Source organism: Gossypium arboreum, chromosome 13 (genome assembly GCF_025698485.1).
Source record: "Gossypium arboreum isolate Shixiya-1 chromosome 13, ASM2569848v2, whole genome shotgun sequence".
NCBI lineage: Eukaryota > Viridiplantae > Streptophyta > Magnoliopsida > Malvales > Malvaceae > Gossypium > Gossypium arboreum.
In genome coordinates this window covers 8,775,406-8,795,871 of record NC_069082.1, presented here as the reverse complement: position 1 = coordinate 8,795,871, position 20,466 = coordinate 8,775,406, and the positions used below count along the sequence as shown (strand labels likewise).

Below are 20,466 nucleotides of genomic sequence, written 5' to 3'. Positions count from 1 at the left end.
AATTAAACCTAAAAGGTTACAAAAGAATTCACATGTGACATTTGTGTACGATTTAGACTCAAACTTTTATAATTTTTAAAAAGTAATCCTTTTAGATTATTTTAAGAATTCATTTTTTGTATTTTTCAAAATATTTTTATAAATATTAAAATTTAATTGACGAAATAATTTATCAATTAAACATATTCTTATAAAATATATATATATATATATACCTTAATAGTAATGCGATTAACACGATTTAAACTCAACTTACAGTTAGTGAATATCCTTAGATTCATATCAACGCACAGTGCCCATGCTTTGATTGCTATTAGGTTGGCAACTAAAAGTTGTGTTCTTAAAGGCAGGCTAATTATTTTAATTAATTATTTTGTTCTTTTAAGGATATTCAACTTTTTTCAATACCCAAAGAAAATTAATAAATGTAGTAGACGCAATTTATTAAATATAATTCAATATTTAATTAGATCTGTTTAGGATAATTATTGGGTTAATGATAAATAAAATAAAATAAAATAAAATTAAAAATATTCATAAATTAATTAAACGGTTGACTTTTGTTTTAAATTTCGATTTTGATCCATTCATAACAATTTCTCTATTTTTTATTATATATTATTAATTAAATTAGTCGGACCACTAATTCTTAGTTCAAACGGTTAGTTCGATCTAATTTTGATAACACTATTTAAAAGATTACTTATTTATATGTATTTATAAACCAATCACTTTTCATTGAATCTAAAAATCTAATTGAATTAACATGATCTTAAACTAACCTACTATAACTTAACCATCAAACTTAACCCTAAATAATTAAATTATCTAAAATCTAAAATTGACTGAAAATCAAAATTATCTTAATCCAAAACTAGTCCAAAATGAAAAATAAAATTAATTTTAACTAAAATCAACTCCGTAATTATACTATTTTTAAAAGATAAATTAAGTTGAAACTTATCAATCGAGTATTAATTTAGTTAAAATTTACAGAAAATTAATTTATTTTATATAATAACAAATATAATTATATAAATTTTATTATTATTTTACATTTTATGTAAAATCTAGAAAAATACGTCCGATACTAGACATGATTCAAACAAAAACTACCATTTTAGTGTTTTAATTTTACCATTTCTAACCAAATCTCATTTTATATTTCTCTTTTGTTCACTCTTACCTTAGATGTGACGTAATTTTTTTCTAAAGTATTTCTTTAATTTATTTCACTTAAACCAAACGTCCAAACCGACCTTCTTGGAGAAAGTAGAAAAATGCAAAGGAAAGGGCAATAGCGTCATTTCGAAAGGTAAAGTAAAATATAATAAAGAGCCGTTAGAGTAATGTCTGACGTGGCTAACATCCGTACAATCAGGATAAGTAATTTCCCGATTAGACGACCACACACAATTCCAACACGCTTTTATTTTGACAAAACATTTCCCACAAATTTAAAGAAGTAATTTAAAAAAAAAAAAACCCCGAAACGCTCTGTTTCTTTAAAAGCTTTCAAACAAAACTTCCAGAACAACAAGAAAAAGAAAAAGAAAAAGAAAAAAAAAACACTGTAATTTCTTATAATCAATAAGAAGTTTTCTACGCTCGATTGTAATTTTTTAGGATATCGTGATTGTGGAATTGTATAGATACGTTTTGTGTGTGTAAATTTGGTGTATATGATGATGATGGAGACGCTGGAGAGTGGGAGAGCGGTGGCTTTGGAATTTCCGGCGAGTGAGACTCCGTCGTCTTCGCGTGTTCCGAGGAGGATTCGGAAGAGGCTTCTTGCCGAGTGTAAGAATCCTTCCACTGTAGAAGAAATCGAAGCGAAGCTTCGACATGCGGATCTTCGTAGGCAGGTAAGCCAAGATTTTTTTTTTCTTTTTTATTTTTTGAATTAAAGATTTCCGTTCTAATTGATTTTATTTTATTTTTTGAAATATTTTTTTGGCGTAGTTGGTGAGAAATTAAAGAGGATTTTTGAAGAATCTTTAATTTATAAATAATTATTTTATGAGCTACTTGGGCGATAAACTGAAACAAGTAATTGGTTTAGTCGAGATCAATACTGAAATTTTTTTTTTTTGGGGGGGGGGGGGGTTTAAGAAGGACCGAGAATTTGATGATGATTTTCAAAGTTAATTACATACGGTTCTAGAAGAGATATGACTACGAATCCAGCTAGCTTAGTGGTGGTTTAGATTGAGTCATTTTTTTAGATATAAAGAACAAATTAACCGAAATATAATTCTGCTATATTTCCTAATCTATTTTTCATATTTGTTTCGGCGGTGGTTGTTTTAATTATCTGGGTAATATAGAGTTTACGATTCCATTTTGTTAAATGAAATCTAGATTTCATTTTATGAAAACACTTCCGTACATAAAATCTTTGTTCTGAAGTATGCTTCTTTGCGTTAGGTAAACGGGTGGGGTGGGTTGTTCCTGCCTGAATTATTTTTGCACTTTTTGGTACTAAATTTCACGTACAGACTTCTCTCGTTTCTCTTGCAAAGCTCAAATTTCCATTGTTGTTTTTGAATAATTTGTTTACTCTCTAACCAACTGTAGTTTAGGTTCCATTATTTTACACTTACTGTGAACTGTTCAATATATTGCATGTCTACTGAAATGTGCGGCAAATTAACTAGAACCGGAACTTTAGTTTTCTGTACGTGCACTTCTCTCTACTTATTTTTGCTGTGGTTGCTGTTTGATTGTAGCAATTCTATGAAAGCCTGTCAAGCAAGGCGAGGTCAAAGCCAAGAAGCCCCTCCAGGTCCTCAAATGAGGAAGATCTTGGTCAGCGCCTTGAAGCGAAGCTCCAAGCTGCTGAGCAGAAAAGGTACAGCCAAATCTAGTGTTATACTGCCTTTGATGATTATAAGTTGTTTCATTCTTATTCTTTATACTTTTTGCAGCATTTTAAATTATTTATTCGTATAAGTTGTTTCATTATTATCCTTTACACTTTTTATAGCATCCTTTAACTATCTATTCAAAGCTTGCTGTGTTCATTATGTTGTTTCCAAAATATTTTCGTGTGTGATTTGTTTGTGCTGCTGTTATGTTCTATATGGATTTTGACAGCATGGAAGTTATCTGGTACATCTTCAAAGGATAAAACAAATTCTAGTCCTGTGTTGGCGGTAAATTTTTTTAAGTTGAAAGCTCACAGGCTGGTGAATTAACAGGTTGAGCATTTTGGCTAAGGCTCAGATGCGCCTAGCGAAGTTAGATGAATTGCGGCAAGCAGCAAAAACTGGGGTAGAAATGCGTTTTGAGAAGGAACGTGAGAAGCTTGGCACGAAAGTTCAATCACGGGTTCAACAGGCAGAGGCTAATAGAATGCTTATCCTTGAGGCTTACAGCCAGCGGAGGGCAACCCTAAGAGAGAGATCATCACAATCATTGTTACGAAGGATGGCTAGAGAAAGTAAATATAAGGAGCTTGTGCGTGCTGCTATTCATCAAAAGCGTGCTGCTGCTGAGAAAAAACGACTGGGGCTGCTTGAAGCAGAGAAGAAGAAAGCTTGTGCTAGGATTTCGCAAGTTAAGAGAGTTGCTAAGTCAATCTCTCATCAGCGTGAGATTGAGAGGAGGACAATGAAAGACCAGTTAGAAGACAGACTGCAAAGGGTATGCATTTTCCATTACTTTTGTATTGTATGGTTCTCCCAAGTGCAAATGTGTCATTGTTTCTTCTTAATATTTTATTGCATAGATTTCGTCTCTCTTATTAATAATTGAAAATTAGGCAAAGAGACAGAGAGCAGAGTACTTGAGGCAGAGAGGAAGATCACATAAATCTGTTCAAGAGAACTATACCAGGATGTACAAGCAAGCTGAACTGCTTTCTAGAAAATTAGCAAGGTATAAGACCAGCATTTCCTAGTTGATCATTTGAGAGATGTATTTGTTTCATGGACTGTATGTGCTCGGTACAGTTTATTATCTATTGTTGCAATTTTCAGAGGGTCTTTTGAAAAATATCTTTTGCAGCAGTAGAGAATTCCTTACCGGGAATTATTACAAAATCGTTTTTGTCAAAAGATTTCATGCATCAATTTGGGTCAATACCTAAAAGGTTAAAACTACTAATATCCTAGTATCTAATACTTTTGTATTCTTCAGGTGCTGGAGGGGATTCATTAGGCAGAGAAAAACTACTTTAAACTTGGCAAAAGCCTTTGATTCCTTGAAAATCAATGAGAATTCTGTTAAACAAATGCCATTTGAGCAACTTGCTCTTCTGATTGAATCAGTTACTACCCTTCAAACTGTGAAAGCTTTGCTCGATCGAATTGAGAGCCGCATTAAGGTCGCAAGAGCAGTTGGTGCTACTGATCATCTATCCAGTTTGGATAACATTGACCATCTTCTCAAAAGAGTTGCTACTCCGAAGAGGAGGACCACTCCCAGGACCTCAATGAGAAGCAGAGAGACTAAGAGAGTTGTGTCGGGAAAGGAGGCTGCCAAAAGTCTTACTACCGTATCAAGGTATCCTGTCAGAGTATTTCTTTGTGCATACATGATATTGGGCCATCCTGAGGCTGTTTTAAGTGGTCAAGGAGAGCGAGAGATTGCTTTGGCCAAGTCTGCAGAAGCATTTGTTCGAGAGTTCGAATTGTTGGTAAAGATCATTTTAGAGGGTCCAATGCGGAGTCCTGATGAGGAGTCTGACTCTACATTAAGTAAACATTTGACATTTAGGTCACAGCTCGCAGCATTTGATAAAGCATGGTGCTCCTACCTTAGTTCTTTCGTGGTGTGGAAGGTTAAGGATGCTCAGTCATTGGAAGAGGACTTGGTAAGAGCTGCTTGCCAGCTTGAGCTCTCAATGATACAAAAGTGCAAGTTGACTCCAAAAGGAGATAACACTGCTCTTACTCATGATACGAAGGCTATTCAAAGACAGGTCTTACTATCTCACTATTGATCTTTTTTCTGATACCAGTGAATATCAATGCAAATTTATAAGTACACTCTGATCAGTTTGACGACACTTAATGATGCAGAAGTTTTTCAAACTTTTTAATTAGTATTACCTAATTTATTTTTGGTTCAAAGTTTTAGTTATAACCAAAGTGACCGCCTTGTTCTTAGATTAAACTGCAGAGAATCCTCATTGAATTTTTTTAAACACAGGTTATGGAAGATCAAAAACTTTTAAGGGAGAAAGTGCAACATTTGTGTGGAGATGCTGGAATTGAACGAATGGAATGTGCACTATCTGAAACATGGACTAAATTTTTTCAATCAGAGGAAGGTGGCAGCCCAACGGGATCACCAATTACACCCTCCCTATCTTCAAGCACAGATGGTTCTCCTAGTTCTTTGACTGCTAGAACTGATAATGGAACTGATCTGACTCAGATGCCAAACCGTGTTGTCCGCTCTCTGTTTAAGGAAGATGAAGATAGCACATCCTCATCCAAGAATTCTGTTTCCTCTGTGCCTAGCAGCAGCCATTTAAACACTCAGATAGCATCTTCTATTGAAAAGCAGCCAGTCTCTGAGAATGAATTGATTGTTAATGAATTTCTTCATGAAAAGCGTGGTTTTGTTGATAGCATCAGTGGCATCGAGGAAGATCAAAATGGCATAAAGGTTTGTGCATTTCTTCTTTTTATTGCTATTTGTACTTGAAGCAGACACTCAGAATCATCATCAGGGTTTTTGACACTTTTGCAAGCTTTATAACTGTTATGGTTGGTTTGATGGGATTTTATGAAATATTCAAATAAAGGAAATTACCTTAGAATTGATCATTTTCTTGTCTGCCATGCTTGATACTTATTATCGTAAGTTCTTCATCTTCTGCAGGCAAAGATAAGAGAAACAATGGAGAAGGCTTTCTGGGACGGGATCATGGAATCTATGAGTCAGGATAAGCCCAATTATGACCGAGTTATTGAGCTTGTGAAGGAAGTCAGGGATGAAATTTGTGAAATGGCTCCTAAGAGTTGGAGAGAAGAAATAATCAATGCTATTGATCTGGAAATTCTCTCCCAGGTTTCTACCCTGCCTTTATCATTTCCGTTTCAGAATTCCATCTATGCAGTCCTAATTATTTTACTTTTCCCCCTTTTCAAAGGTGCTGAAGTCAGGCAACCTGGACATTGACTATCTTGGAAGGATTCTGGGGTTTGCATTGATCACTTTGCAGAAGCTCTCCTCTCCAGCCAATGATGATGAAATGAAAGCTGCTAACCAGAGGTTATTGAAAGAGTTAACTGAGATATGTGAAGCCAAGGAGAAGCCGGATCATTCTCCTGCCCTTGCAATGATAAAGGGTCTACGTTTTGTCCTTGAGCAGATTCAGGTATCTTTTATGCCCATTTCTTTTCTTCTTGATAGAATGAATTCATGCATCACCAGTTTTGAAGGTGTTAAAGTTATGAAAGAGGAGGTTCTGGTGCATAATATGCATTTCCTTGACAGGATCTTAAGCGAGAGATCAGCAAAGCTCGTATAAGGATGATGGAGCCGTTGCTGAAGGGACCTGCAGGTTTGGATTACCTTCGGAATGCATTTCAGAACCGTTATGGGTCTCCTTCCGATGCTGGGTCTTCTTTACCATTGACAATGCGGTGGCTTTCGTCTGTTTGGAACTGTAAAGATCAAGAATGGGGAGAACACCAAAATTCTGTGTCAACTTTGAAGCCCCAGGATAGTTCTTCTCGGGATGGTCAGACTCCCATCACGCTTAAAACTGGTGGAAGCTACAATTCAGCAAATGCAAGCCAAATGAAATTTGTCAACCCTTCAAAAGTTACAGGTTTGGATATGAAACTGTTCAAATTGTTTGAATCTAAGTCCTAAGTGTAAGCCAAATGACATGTGCAATTGTTTTAACATACTGATGAGTCATATGTTCTTTGGTCAGATCATGAACAACCAGAATGCAATGGAGATCAAGTTGATATGTTGGTGAGGCTTGGTTTGCTGAAGTTAGTAAGTGGAGTTTCTGGTCTAACTTTGGATTTTCTGCCGGAAACCTTTACTCTTAACCTCGCCAGATTGAGGGGTGTTCAAGCTGAGATTCAGAAGATAATTGTAATATCCACAAGGTATTCGGATGATTGATTTCTTGCAAAAAAAAAATATTTTGTAGCCTTCTGACAGTGAACAAAGGATCTGATCTTAAATATCTGATCATTTACATGCAGCATTCTTATTTGTCGGCAAATTTTCTCGAGCGAGCAAGTTGTAGCTAGCCCTACTGACATGGAAAGCATAATATTGATTTGCACTGAGCGGCTCTTGGAGCTCTTGGACCATGTTGAAGATGTCGGAATTGAAGGGATTGTTGAAGTAATCAGTGGGTTCTCAAGAGTAACAGACGAGGATAAGGTTCAAATGTGGAAAGTTATGATGGGGAGGATGCTAGCAAAGAGCTTGCAAGCTGGGGATGTGGTGTTTGAAAAGGTATGGCGTGCTGTTTATTTAGCTTTTAGAGGGGTTGTGTTTGGGGGGAGTGGTGTCTACGGTAGAAAGTTGGCGGAAATTGCCCTCCGGCAAGTTGGGACTGGGACAGGCAGCGGTTTACTGACTGAAAGGGTTGTGAAAGCGGCGGAGGTGTTGGTGGTTGCAGCTACAGTTTCTGTCAACGTCCATGGGCCTTGGTATATTACCTTGATTGGCAATATGTGATTGTATTTGTAGATTTGTGGAAGGAATAAGGAGCATAAATACAATACACATCTGTAAATATAAGTGTGCACTTAACTGTAGCGTATCCTGTGTTTTAATAAAACGTGATTAAAAATTTGCTTTATATATGTTTTTTTTAATTTTAAATATTATAATATTTCTAATTATACTAAATTTTATTATATTGATTTGATCTTAATTACAATTATTCGAATATTATTTGAAGCAGCTCATGAAATTCCTTGGCCATTTCACAAAAATGTTAGTAGAAATGTAGGTTTAGTGTTAAAAAGTTTACATTCTATTAGCAAAATTAAACCAATGTTGGTTGAGATGTTACACATGTTTCATGTTCTAGGCCAAGAAGGTAGCACCCTTCCATTTATATTGACCTCTACCTGTGGGCGGTTCTCTTTCGATTCAACATCATATACATAATCAAGATCATCAAAATCCAGGTCATTCTCATCAGCAGGGTATTGATGATTATTATCACTGTTACCAACTTTGTCCTGCCTTTCCACTGTCCTTTTCTTGGACCGACCAGTGCTTCTACTGAAGTCGTCATCGTTGTCTATGTTTGCGTTTGTGTTTCTTCTCCTCTTTGCAGAATCATTACTGTCATTGCTGCTGCCACTACTGATTTTGTCTGCTTTGTAGTGTTCCTTGATGGTAGCTTCAATGGTTTCCAACAACCGATCTCCGTATTTGAGTATCTTAGCCCTGTATTTTGATTAAAACATTTTTGTTGATTAATCATATACACATACGAACAAAAATTATAATAGAAACTACTTTCAAGGATGGCAATACGTCAAATATAAGTAATTTTATAATGTTTGAATCCTTGAATCCGAATTAATTAAAATATCTATTAGATACCTGAATCAAATAAAAATATTGGCACTTAATAAGTATAAAAATAAAAGGTGAATAGATTCAGATATCTGAATCCAAATGCAAAAATAAAGTCGATTCAAATATCCAATTCAAATAATGGATATTCGAAGGTTTATTTTGCATCCTCTCTGGACCCATTACAGGCAATAATTGGATTATCCGAATCCAAATATCTGAAAAAGCAAGTCCAATATCCACAATATCTGAATTTCAGAACTTACTTCCCAATGCCATTGATCTCGAGGAGTTCTTCCTTTGTTCTTGGAACCCTTTTGCTTATGTGCTGCAGGGTAGCATTTCTAGGTGAAGAGGAAAAAACATATAAGCTTAAAAGAAACGATAAAGATAGCATAAAACTAGAATTTCTAATAACTTTTTTCCTCTCATTTTATCCCAGTTTCACTGAGACAAAATAATGTGAAACAGAAACATAAGAGATGAGTGGCAGAATATTGAGAGATTACCCAAAAATGTGGTATGCCATGACCCCTTCACCAGCTTCTTTAACAAGAATGGTTCGAAGCATTCGCAAAGCAGAATATAGTTTTGCAGACAGATTCTGTTGTAAAAACATATAATAAGTTATCAAGAAAACCAGAATCATGTCTAGTATATGAGCAGGAAGGCATCAAAGAAATGTACCAAGTCAACTATGGACTGAGATTGGGCCGGTGTGTCAACTATTGGAGGACTTAGCTTCCCTGATGTGGTCAATGAGCCTTTCGCTGGAGTCACTTCTGGTTTGCTCAGTTTACCTACTTTTACAGTGCTAGGGAATCTACATTGTATTATCAGATGTCAGGATGATTTCATTGCAGTATTCTAAAAGCAAACTCTGAGCAACAAGGATTCGAATATAAAGATATATGTCTGTGTATCAATTCTTCAACGGAGTTGATATAACTCGACTGATAGCATTAACTCAATCAAGAGCTTTATAATTAGCATACATACTTCTTTCTACTGATTGCTACAAGTTATGATAATACAAACAGCAAAAAGAAACACTAAACCTTATTATGATTGCCTGACTACCAGAGAAGAGATTTTTAACCTTGGATTCATTCACCTGGAAACAAATCAAAGTAGCAATTATGTACTCGCTCTTTTTTAAAAGAACCAATTCAGCCAAGTGAGCATTGTGAGAGGTAGGTATTGAGGGATACCTTCAGCACTGATGACACAGATCCATAAATATCACTCTTTTTAACATCTTCCAAAAGGTACTCCTCAACAACAAGATGATGTATTATGCGGGAAGCTTCACCCTTGGCTAGATGTTTTCCCACACCATGCAGGCTCAAAGTCTCATGTCTATGTTTTTTGACCTAGTTTCAGCATTACCCCAAAAAGATTGTCATCAGAGAAGGTAATGGAATAAACAACAGCCAAACAATGTGTTTAGGACTCACAAATTGGCTTAAGGAACCTCTGAAGACTTCTAAAATATGCGATGATGAAAACTGCTGGCCTGTTAATTTTATAAGTTCAACCTAGCAATGCAAGGGTGATATAAGCAAATTGAAATTATAGGTTCATATTCCCAATAAAGACGGGGAAATGAATGCAACAGAGATGCAAAATTCCTTCTAACCAGTTGTTTTGCTATATTTGTGACATCCTTATCGACAGAACTTCTAGTCTTGCAACAATTATCACAAGTTTTTTGGCAGTGTGTGGAATTGAATTTTTCTCCAAAATGAAGAAGCTGTAAAAGACGTCTGCAATCAACATCATTTTCACAATAACCAACCTGAAACATTAAGATCATAATTTAAGATAAATTGAAAATTTATAATAACAATAATAAAATCAAGGGAAAATATACCAGGAGTTTATATCAATACCATGCGTAGGAGATTTTCAGTATTTGTTTCCAATATCCTCCCTGAATTATTAAAGCGACTATGTCCAGTAATTAAGGGGCTTTGCTCTGCAGCTCCTTGACTAATCATATGCTTGACTCGTATCTTCAAAAGAGTCAATATGTATAAGTAGGCAGAAAAGAAATACCACTACCACTTCACTTGATTTATCCAAGACTTTAATATGTGAAAGAAGACAGGAAAAGAACAGATATCACTAGTCACTTTAAGTTTGTTGAGCATAATCAGAAGGTGGATGAACTCATTTCCTAAAGATTTAATAACTAACAAAAATCCCAAATATGCATTACATGAAGTGGAGCAACTTACATAATCGCTGTAGCTATAATACAATAAGCAAGATGAGCGTTGACCATCTCGACCAGCACGACCACACTCCTAAAACATGGCAAAAACATATTAAGCATACAGAATTTTCAGACTGCATGATTTTTATCTCAATGATTACCTGATGATAACCTTCAATTGATTTTGGAAGAGAATGATGAATGACAAAGCGAACATCTGGTTTGTTGATACCTGAAAAAGAAGGGTTAATGCATGGTTGTTTTCCATGAATGAAACAACCAGAAAAGAAAGAAAAGGGGAATGATACCCATTCCAAATGCCACTGTAGCACAAATTATGTTGATTTCATCTTTGCTCCACTGCTTCTGAATAAAGGCACGTTGTGCAGGATCCATATTACCATGGTAAAATGCTGCCTTATGCCCATATTCCTAAAGACAGAATGCACCATTACAGGCATGGACAAATTAGATGAAAAAGGATAATTGATTTGATTTCTCATAAAATCCAATTCTTCAGTTAATCGGATTCGTTTAGAGTATGAAGTTTAAGGATTAGGTAGATATAATATTCTACCTGTCTACTTAATTAAAAAAATTCCTAGTGCAAACAGCAGTCTTTTTGCTAGCAGATGGGCAAAACATTGAGCTGATAAATTTTCTTCAGTACTTGGACATCGACAATACAACTCTAATGTGATCAAATGGAAGCGTTACAACCAAAAGGCATAAATACAACTTCAATACTTATCTGCGCTCGAACTAGTTTCCTCAGCTTGAATACAGAAATTGTTTACAATCTTTTTCCATTTTCGTTATATTCCACCATCATAAAAGGGTTTCATGATCACATTAACCATCATTGGAAAACAAAAGGAAAACAGCAAATAAGATTTCAAGAAAGGTCAACAGAAGCATGTTAAGCCATAAACATGCTTCCTTGTACCTCCAGACTTAAACACCTTTCAACTAATTTACATTGTGGCACTTGGGCTTAAATAGTAAGTGTAAGGTTAGATTTGGGGTAGAGGTCCTAGGCTGGAGGCTAAGTACCTTGTTTGCACCCCAAAAAAAATCATAGTTGTGAGCTTTCAAAGAGTACAAACAGCTTGTTTCGAACAAGGAAATTAGAAAAAGAAGATAAACCAGAAAGACAAACCTGCAACTTCTCCGCAACTTTTTCACAATCCATTCTAGAAAGACAATAAATAATTCCACATTCATCAAAATGGTTTTCTTTGATGAACTTATCGATATCTTCCACACATTTCTTGGTTTTGGGGATAACGGAATACCTGTGATCTTGAAATCAGAGATGATTTGATATACATAAACATTCAGTTACAACCCAATCTTGATTCAACACTTACCATAAATTTGGGCGATTAAAACTTTGCCTGAATATGATGCAGTTAATGAGACCAAGAGCTTGCACAACATCTTCTTTTACACTGGCTGTTGCAGTTGCAGTTAAAGCTAAAACTGGAGTCTTTGGAAACTTCTGTTTCAAGATACCAAGGCCCTGGACAAATTTATGGACCGGCTTAACGTCAAACAAAAAGTTATATGAATATGGCCAATAGTATAGAAAATTCAGAGGTTTACAACCTGATAATCCGGTCTAAAGTCATGCCCCCACTGACTCACACAATGAGCTTCATCAATCACAATCCTTGCAAGCAAGTCACGTGAATTTAGAATGTTCAGGTGCCGCAAGAGGACATCACTCCTGTAATCAAGATAGAGGTTATACAAGCAACTAAGCCTACATAAAAATAAAAAAGAAAACAAAAACCCAAGTGTATGCTGCTGATTAGTACACTTGGGAATAATTACCCACCAGAAACACATTGTGGAAGGTTGTAAAAGGGAAATTTTTCTAAAATTACAGAGAGAGGATGTTTAAGGTAGAGAAAGAATGGGCTCTTTCCAAGGAAAGACAAATGGTAGGAAAGGAATATCCAATGCTTTCAAAAAGAACCAAGCAAAAGTTAAACGGTTAAGTAACAATATTTTGTCTATAAAAGCTATTCAAAACAATTTCCTTGTTGATAACCTTCATGCTATGTTCTATGAAAATTTTAGTTTTAAACTACCAACCAATACTAGATTTCGCTTTTAGTATGGTAAAATGTAACACATTTACAGTTAGAAGAAATAAAGGCTTTGTTCTTTAAGTAACTCTATAAAGTCATCATTGAACTTCTTGATTTCTTGCGTGAACTCTATTCTTTCAAAGTAATACAGGCAAGTGATGCAGCCCAAGTAATTACCTCAGATATCTGTAAACACCATATGCAATAATATAAAAGAATCACATGACACTCACTTAGCCACTTTCTCTGGTGTAACGTATAACAACTTGTATTTACAATAATCAGAAGTAAGCTCTCTAAGGATCTCCTGTTGTTCACTCCAATCCATATTGGCACTCAAGTAAGCAGCAGGTATATTTGCCTATCATACAGTCAAAAAGGGTAAAGAAAGTACATTCATCAATTAATGCAGCTTACCAGCCATCCAGAAAAAAGATAAACTATATCAAGACATGTATAAAACATATTACCTGCAACAAATGCATTATTTGATCTTGGATGAGTGAAACTAGGGGAGAAATCACCAATGTTATTCCTGGACAGATAAGAGCAGGCAGCTGAAATAGAAGAACAAACAACATGCTTAAAGTCCATCCTTATGGAGTATCATGCTGGCATCAGCCAAAGCCTAAACAAGAAAACCTTTTTCCCTTGTTACCAGTGATCTAAAGCAGAATCAAAGCTTATGAAGAATAAAATAAAAGTTTAATCCATATAACAATATATGCTTCTCCAAAAGCTACTGCAAGACATCAAAAAGATTTAGCCCCACAAAAGTGGACCAGAATAGACAAAGCATGTCTGTACCACTAAAATAGCATCAAATTGAAATGGCAAAAGAGGCCAAGAGAGGCAAGCAAACTAGTAGTTGCCTAAATACAAAAGAACCACTAACAGACCTTGAGAAAACCACTTTACCTGATATGTCAGGCTCTTCCCCCCTCCTGTAGGCATAAGAACAAAAACATCGTACCCACTCATTGTGGCATTAATAACCTCTCTTTGGTTAGGGCGAAACGAGTGGTTTCCAAACACTTTCTTGTTATTTGCCTACAGAGAAAGTGGCAAAAAACATTAGAAAAGATCATGCATATGGAGTATGAAAACTCATAAACAAGTAAGCCACACACCTCCAGCTTTCTAGTCCATGGAAAATCTCTACTACTCCACTTTTGGTCATTTGAGCCTTCAATATAATTTATGTCAATAATCTGTGGAATGTATGGTTCTCTTTCAATAGGACCTGATGGAACACCAAAACTATTTACAGAAGAGAAAGGAACTGTTGGTGAATTCCAATTGTCATACACATTTGGTTCATTACGGGGATGAACCTGGGTATCAAACTGAATTGGGTTAGTGCGTAATGATGTTGTTTGTGGTGTTCCATATTGGAAGCTGAGAGTTGCTGTTGATGCCGAAAAATTTGACTTTTGCCTTTCCACATCAGAGAGATATTTCTCAAGCTGCTGAATTAGCTTATTTAGCTGCAACCTGACCGTGAACATGAATATATTAATAGAAGCACAGACATAGGAGTTTTTGGTTCTTATCAGTTTGAAAAGGATCTGAATGTGTAGAAAATAAAATAGACTAATGTCAAGTGTCATCCATTGCACTTCATCCCCATAATTCCTAATTTAACTGCATTTATTGTCTCTCTGTCTTCTATGAATATCATTCTTCAATATGATTTCCTGACAGCAAACCTGATTTCAATAAATCCCCTTGAATTGAAGTGCGGAACAATAACAGGTTTCAGGACAAACCTATCTTGGCGAAGCTTCTCTATCTGCTCGGGACTCAGGTTGGTAGCATTGTCAAGTAATTCATTAGACACGGCAATTAACATGTCTTTCATTTCCTGTACATGACTTGCTGCTTCTGGGCAGTGCCCTAACTGCATTAATTTCCAGAATAAGGGATATAAACTTGGAGAAAATGAAATGACATCAGAGTAAAAGAAAAAGCAGATACAATGTATACCTTACACCCATGACTGCAGTTTGAGCATAATTCAGGTGGCAAACAAGTTTCTTGTCCTGCAAAAGCATTTTTATCGACACTTGGGGTAATAGGCAGAAATTTAGAAACTGAAGGTTGAGGTGTACAAGTTGACTGATAATGTTCTGAGACAATCTGATCCACATCAATATCCTGAAGCCCAATAATAGGCCGAGATTAACACTGATGTATAAATTAACTGAAAGAATAACTCAAGCTTGATATAGTCATGGAACCCTACTAGTAATTCAAAGAAAAAGGACAAATAAATGCAAAAAAACCAGCATAATTAATAACATCAGAATAGCTAGAAAGGGGTACAATTGTTAAAGCAATAAATAGATGACCTTGATACAGTCGATATGACCAATTGACTGCATCAAGATAAACCCCAGATTCAACAGCTCCACTCAAATGAAAGCAAAATGCAAGTTAAAAAAGAATTTGACTGGGGGAGAGAAATGTAGAACTAAATCAATTTCATGAACATACCCAATTTTTAACTCAAATATCACCAAAGCAGACAAGGTGAAGCAGATTACCTTCAGTAAGTCATCATCATCAATTTCATTAGCCAAAACATCTGCAGACTGCTCCTGTTGGACACCATGGAAAGTTTGATTCTTTAATGATCCGCCAGAAACTTTAGAATTGCTATGGCTGAACATCGATGTTGTAATCCCGCTGTTCCCTCGTAAATTATTTCCGCTTTCCATGGTATTGGCATTATTTGATGGAAAAGAACTGGTCATGCACCTTCCAAATCCATTGACCTTGCTTTCAGTTTCACTGCTGTTTGGATGCACATGCATATGTTCAGACCGCTTCATGCCTGATAGCTCTACAAGGGTAGATCTTCCTCTCCGATTATGTGAAATCTCATCCGTTGAAGGCTTAACGGGAGCACTTGTTCCTGGTTTTAAGTAGGTCCTGCAAGATGCTGGTAGGCTAGAAAGAATCTTCCAAGCCTAGGAGAGATTTCCATAGAAAAGCTCAAGACATAAAAATGTGAACACAAATAAAAACCCAAGCAGGGGATATCTAAGAATACAGAATCTAAGTCTAATATATGAAGGAAAATTATCTGGAAATAAGAAGAGCAAGCAACTTAAAATGCCATATATCCCCTGAAAACCAGCTATGGTGAAAACACTAGTTAATATTTCAATCATGTTTACCTTTTCAACCTGCGTATGCTGAAATATTTGGGAATTCTGAATCTGGCGGGAAGTTAACCTTAAAGACATGAGAATGGTTTGTTAGAAGAATCAATAAGTAGGTCAATGGAATGAAACTAAGAAATTATTCCTTGGATGCTTTGAATTATGTAATACAACACAATCAAAAAAATCTTATGAAGGTATCACATAATAACATTCATTCCATGATTAATAGCTGCATCTTGATATTATTCTTTTTCTGATATAAAGCAACAATTACCAGAAAGTCTGTTGTTCATCTAATAACCAAATGTCAAGCTTTACAGAGTAGATTCCCACATTAGTAAGTAGTAACCACAGCCAATTTTGCTTTATATAATGTTTAGTTGTACTAATTCTAAACCAACAAAGCATAAGACATGTTATAAGGAAAATATTAGGGAGAAAGACTTAGAAAGTGCTACTCAAAGAAAAACATCAAAGTATATAACAGTAACCTACCGTGCAAACATTGTTCCTTGAGGTTTTTGCCCTTCTAGGGAGAACAGAAAATTCGTACACAGAAACTTGTTTTGACATGCAAACTTATCATGTGCATCGAAATGCTGCAACCAATTGACATTGGGAAGTTTGTCATAACATTTTTGAGATTCAACTGAATCGCTTTGACTGCATGTAAAAAACAATGAAGAATTAGCCAACCAAGAAATGCAAAAATAATAGATAATCGTTATAGATAGAACAAAGACATACTCGGGCATGGTATGCTTTCCCCTGGTCACTGACTAACATAGATCCTGATTTCTTGATAAAAGACCCATTGCCCTAAAACTTCAACATTAATAAACCTGCTAACCCTAAACCTTATTAATGCGAGCTTGAACATAAATGAGAGAAATATATTAGAATTTGATAAACATACAAAAAGGGACATAATTTTAAGTGAATGAGTGATACCTGCACCTTGGAGAATTTGTCCCTATTTTCGAAATCCAATCTATTTTTCAAAAAATAAGGAAAAGAAAATAACTGCTCTTCTCCCGTGCCCTAAAATCAAGCTTTCACGCATTAGAAGAAATACACAATAACTTTCTTTTTCCCGAAAAATGCTCACATTTAATGGAATGTAATAGTTTAAATGTAACAAATTTGCCAAAAGCTTCAGTGAAAATACTCATCACTTCTCCAAACTAGTCAAGATAAAACAAAATGTTCCCAAGTTTATCGAATCGCTGGCATGTTCAATTGCATTAATCAATACAAATTAAAAAATAAATAAACAAATTCAGAAAATGTAAACAGCGAGACTGAAAATTTAAGCCAAAGAAAAGAAAAACAAGGACAAATGGCTAAACAAGTAGCGCCTAGTTAGAGTTAACTGATAAAATCCAAAAAAAAAAAAAAAACTTCATGTATTCAAGAGCTACACCGGCTAAAATAAGTTGAAAATGCACTTAAATAATGAGAATGAGTGAAACTAGATTTGAATTGATTGAGAGAAATGAATCGAAGAGTGAACTGACCTTATTTTGCAATCGGACTCCTTTTAGGGTTTAATCTGAGAGATAACAATCTGCACGCAAAAAAATAAAAATAAAAATGAATTTGCAAATTCCAAATTGCAGAGAAAGAGAAAAGGCGCTTTTAAAATACAGGGCGGCATTGGAGTGGCGGGATAATTCGACCTGTTTGTTAAAATGAAATTACTACCCGTGTGTTTTTTCCCTCATGAAATTACCTACTCTTGTGGTCACTCAATTTTTACTATTTCTTTGTAAAGATTACAAGTTTTATCACCGCATGTATATGTATATATGGAAAATACGGATTTAAAATATAGGCATATAATAACGTAATAAATATGTACGATATTAAAATAAAAATAGATTAAATTATGAGTAAAGTAAAATTTAAACATATAAATACATCGATAAATAATACTAAATATATTATAATTATTTATAATTAGTTTTGTCTTCGATTATGGGTTAATGTCGAGTTGACTTATGACATTAACTCAACTAATATCATTTTAATATATATAATTGATGGAAATAATAAATTTGCATATTAAAATAAAATGTATAAAATACATTAAAATGAAGTTATGATTGAGTGATAAATTTAAAATTTTAATAATCCAATTGGTGCGAGTTTAATTCTTACTATATGCATATTTTTATTTATTTTTGTTATAATGAAATGATTGAAATACTCTTAAAGATAAATTTTATTTTAATTATGAAACGATGTTTTCATATTTACCTAGTTAGGTTGGTGTCCAGTGAAAAGATTAAAATACCCTTAAAAATATAATTTATTCTAATTACCAAATGACGTGTTCATAATTTTCTTAACTGAATTGGTGTTCGGTTGACTCGTGACACCAACTTAATTAGGAGCTTAAATAATAGTATAAATTACAAAATAAACACTGATAGTGTGTTTTGACACGCCAGCAAAATGTATCGGTAAATGCTTAATTGATTTGTTTTTGTCAATAAAGGCTTAATTGGATGAAAAATATTGATAATGACTTAATTGATTTTTTATCTTTAATCATTTTATTTTTATAATTATTATTAAATTGGCATAATGGGTAAGTGTTGATGACTAAATTTAATATAGTTATGAATTGTTAAGAACAAAAATATTCGTATTTGAATAAAGAATATTGCATCGAGTCGATAATAATATGATATTAAAATGCCAATACCAGAGTTACGAAATGTTCTAGCACAGAACAGTATAGTTATAGATGTTTAACAGCAAACTCAAACCAAAATTTAGTCATAATAATCATTTGATACAATTTAAAATCTCTCTCGAGTCTTTATACGAGCTTACAAATGCAATAAAGTTGACTTGAGATTGAACAAGTACCAATTAGAAACTTTTTCAAAAAGAATGACAATTATGCAAAACAAGGGTCACACGGCTGTGTGTCCAAGCCGTGTAAGTCTCTGAAGCCGTGTAGGTTAAACACCAAATTTTCATCTCAGTAATCACATGATCATGTGGCTGGACCGTGTAACAATTTAAGACCGTGTGAATAAATAATTGACCAAACCTACAGTACTCACACAAGCGTGTAGCTGGCCTGTGTGACAACCGAGAATCATGTGGCTCCAACACGTCCCATTTTCTAAATAAAAATCACACAACTGTGCAACCAGCCCGTGTCTAACACATAACCATGTGACTAGATCGTCTGGTACAAAAATAGGTCATTTGAAGTTTGTTTTCAAAACCAACCTTAAATAACAATCTTGATTAAGCATTTTACAACACTTGACTTGTTCAAAATACCTCAAAACCATGCTAACACGTATCATTCTCTAAACATTAACCCAATATGCCATTCAATGCACCTCAACTTGTTCAATTCAAAGTGGCTAATCCAACACTTACCAAAACTTGACTATAACTAACCGTATGCAATCAAAACACCAATTCCAAGCACATATAAGTAACCACAGTTCTAAAACCAAACAACATACCAAGTTTGTATCAATGCCACAACAACCTCAGAACCTATCTAACATACCATTTCCGCAACAAATATCATTTTCAAAGTGCGCTTAGAAGCAACATGCAATACACATTCAAAATTGCCATTCATATCAACAATTATGGCATACCAAAACAACCATATGCACATTTACAACTATTACAACCATCTTAATACCAAATTTCATTTGTAGACTAAAGTGACAAGTCTCAATACTAACATATCCACAACTACACCTATGTACAAGACATGTAGCCACTAACGTTCAACCTGTACAATTACCTCAGTATATGCCACAAATAACCGAGTCAAAATGATCAAAAATCTACTGAATCGAAAAGCAGATAGTATGAGCTCCAACGTGATCCACTCGACACATTCATCAACCAACGATCTACAGAGAAGAAAAGCAGAATAATGGTAAGCATTTTTGGGTGTTTAGTAAGTTCATACAGAAACCAATTTAACTTACCTCGACATTAAATAATACAAGTAATTCAAATCACATAACATAAGTATGATTTAAAACCTGTCAACTTTACACTATTTAGCACCACAACCAACTTACTTAGTTCATTACTACAAATATCATTCATGCATATATAACATTAGCATTTCATACACATAACCATTGATTTCACATTTCATCTCGCCATTCAATCCAATTTCATTTAGTTACTGTTTCTGCCTGGAGAACTATAGTAACCTTGAATACACGGGGACTTAAATTGTTCACACGAGCTGTGAATGTAATTGCTCACACGAGCTATGAATTGGGACTTTAAGGAAAACCTGCAACACATGTATTGGTAAAGACATCCAAAACCGACACTTGGTTCCTTCTAGACCTTAATGGCATGCCACTTGTATCCTAACCGTTTACTAAGTTCACATGGGCCTTAAATTTTTATACGTGTCTTTTTAACCCTTATAAGTCTGTCTTATATAGATACTATGATA

At 34.8% G+C, this 20,466-nt stretch overlaps 2 protein-coding genes across 4 annotated transcripts; one reads left to right on the top strand and one right to left on the bottom strand.

The window, feature by feature from the left end:
- The first annotated feature begins 1,417 nt into the window (after positions 1-1,417).
- LOC108463809 (uncharacterized) lies at positions 1,418-7,786 on the top strand. Its single transcript, XM_017763741.2, has 11 exons — positions 1,418-1,865; positions 2,730-2,851; positions 3,201-3,645; positions 3,764-3,879; positions 4,141-4,924; positions 5,155-5,616; positions 5,833-6,021; positions 6,104-6,331; positions 6,451-6,787; positions 6,896-7,079; positions 7,179-7,786. The coding sequence occupies exons 1-11, from the start codon at positions 1,683-1,685 to the stop codon at positions 7,660-7,662; spliced, it is 3,534 nt and encodes a 1,177-aa protein (XP_017619230.1). The 5' UTR covers positions 1,418-1,682; the 3' UTR covers positions 7,663-7,786.
- Positions 7,787-7,878: 92 nt separating this feature from the next.
- Positions 7,879-17,767, bottom strand: LOC108463808 (ATP-dependent DNA helicase Q-like 4A). Of its 3 annotated transcripts, XM_053024753.1 has the most exons (28): positions 17,681-17,767; positions 17,519-17,568; positions 16,953-17,042; positions 16,749-16,872; positions 16,497-16,664; positions 16,014-16,071; positions 15,378-15,803; positions 14,818-14,988; positions 14,601-14,731; positions 13,962-14,325; positions 13,750-13,881; positions 13,302-13,388; positions 13,065-13,192; positions 12,344-12,464; positions 12,106-12,257; positions 11,895-12,030; positions 11,044-11,167; positions 10,897-10,967; positions 10,758-10,826; positions 10,410-10,532; positions 10,157-10,315; positions 9,975-10,055; positions 9,729-9,890; positions 9,576-9,631; positions 9,205-9,340; positions 9,027-9,121; positions 8,784-8,861; positions 7,879-8,385 (listed from the first exon to the last, which is right to left on the bottom strand). In XM_053024753.1, the coding sequence occupies exons 4-28, from the start codon at positions 16,754-16,756 to the stop codon at positions 8,010-8,012; spliced, it is 3,612 nt and encodes a 1,203-aa protein (XP_052880713.1). In that variant the 5' UTR covers positions 16,757-16,872; positions 16,953-17,042; positions 17,519-17,568; positions 17,681-17,767; the 3' UTR covers positions 7,879-8,009. The 3 variants fall into 3 exon arrangements, with proteins under 3 accessions (XP_052880713.1, XP_017619229.1, XP_017619228.1); XM_017763740.2 differs by having other exon boundaries at positions 16,749-16,843; positions 17,519-17,700; XM_017763739.2 differs by having other exon boundaries at positions 17,519-17,686.
- Between the last annotated feature and the right edge of the window lie 2,699 nt (positions 17,768-20,466).

Bases quoted from the DNA above. Each gene is read 5' to 3' on its own strand.
- LOC108463809 (XM_017763741.2), top strand. From the start codon at position 1,683: ATGATGATGATGGAGACGCTGGAGAGTGGGAGAGCGGTGGCTTTGGAA. The intron at 1,866-2,729 runs GTAAGCCAAGAT...GTTTGATTGTAG, and splicing joins ATGCGGATCTTCGTAGGCAG to CAATTCTATGAAAGCCTGTC. The intron at 6,788-6,895 runs GTTTGGATATGA...TTCTTTGGTCAG, and splicing joins CAACCCTTCAAAAGTTACAG to ATCATGAACAACCAGAATGC.
- LOC108463808 (XM_053024753.1), bottom strand. The intron at 14,732-14,817 runs GTATACATTGTA...AAATTAATGCAG, and splicing joins ACTGCAGTCATGGGTGTAAG to TTAGGGCACTGCCCAGAAGC. The intron at 12,031-12,105 runs GTAAGTGTTGAA...TCAAGATCACAG, and splicing joins TTTAATCGCCCAAATTTATG to GTATTCCGTTATCCCCAAAA.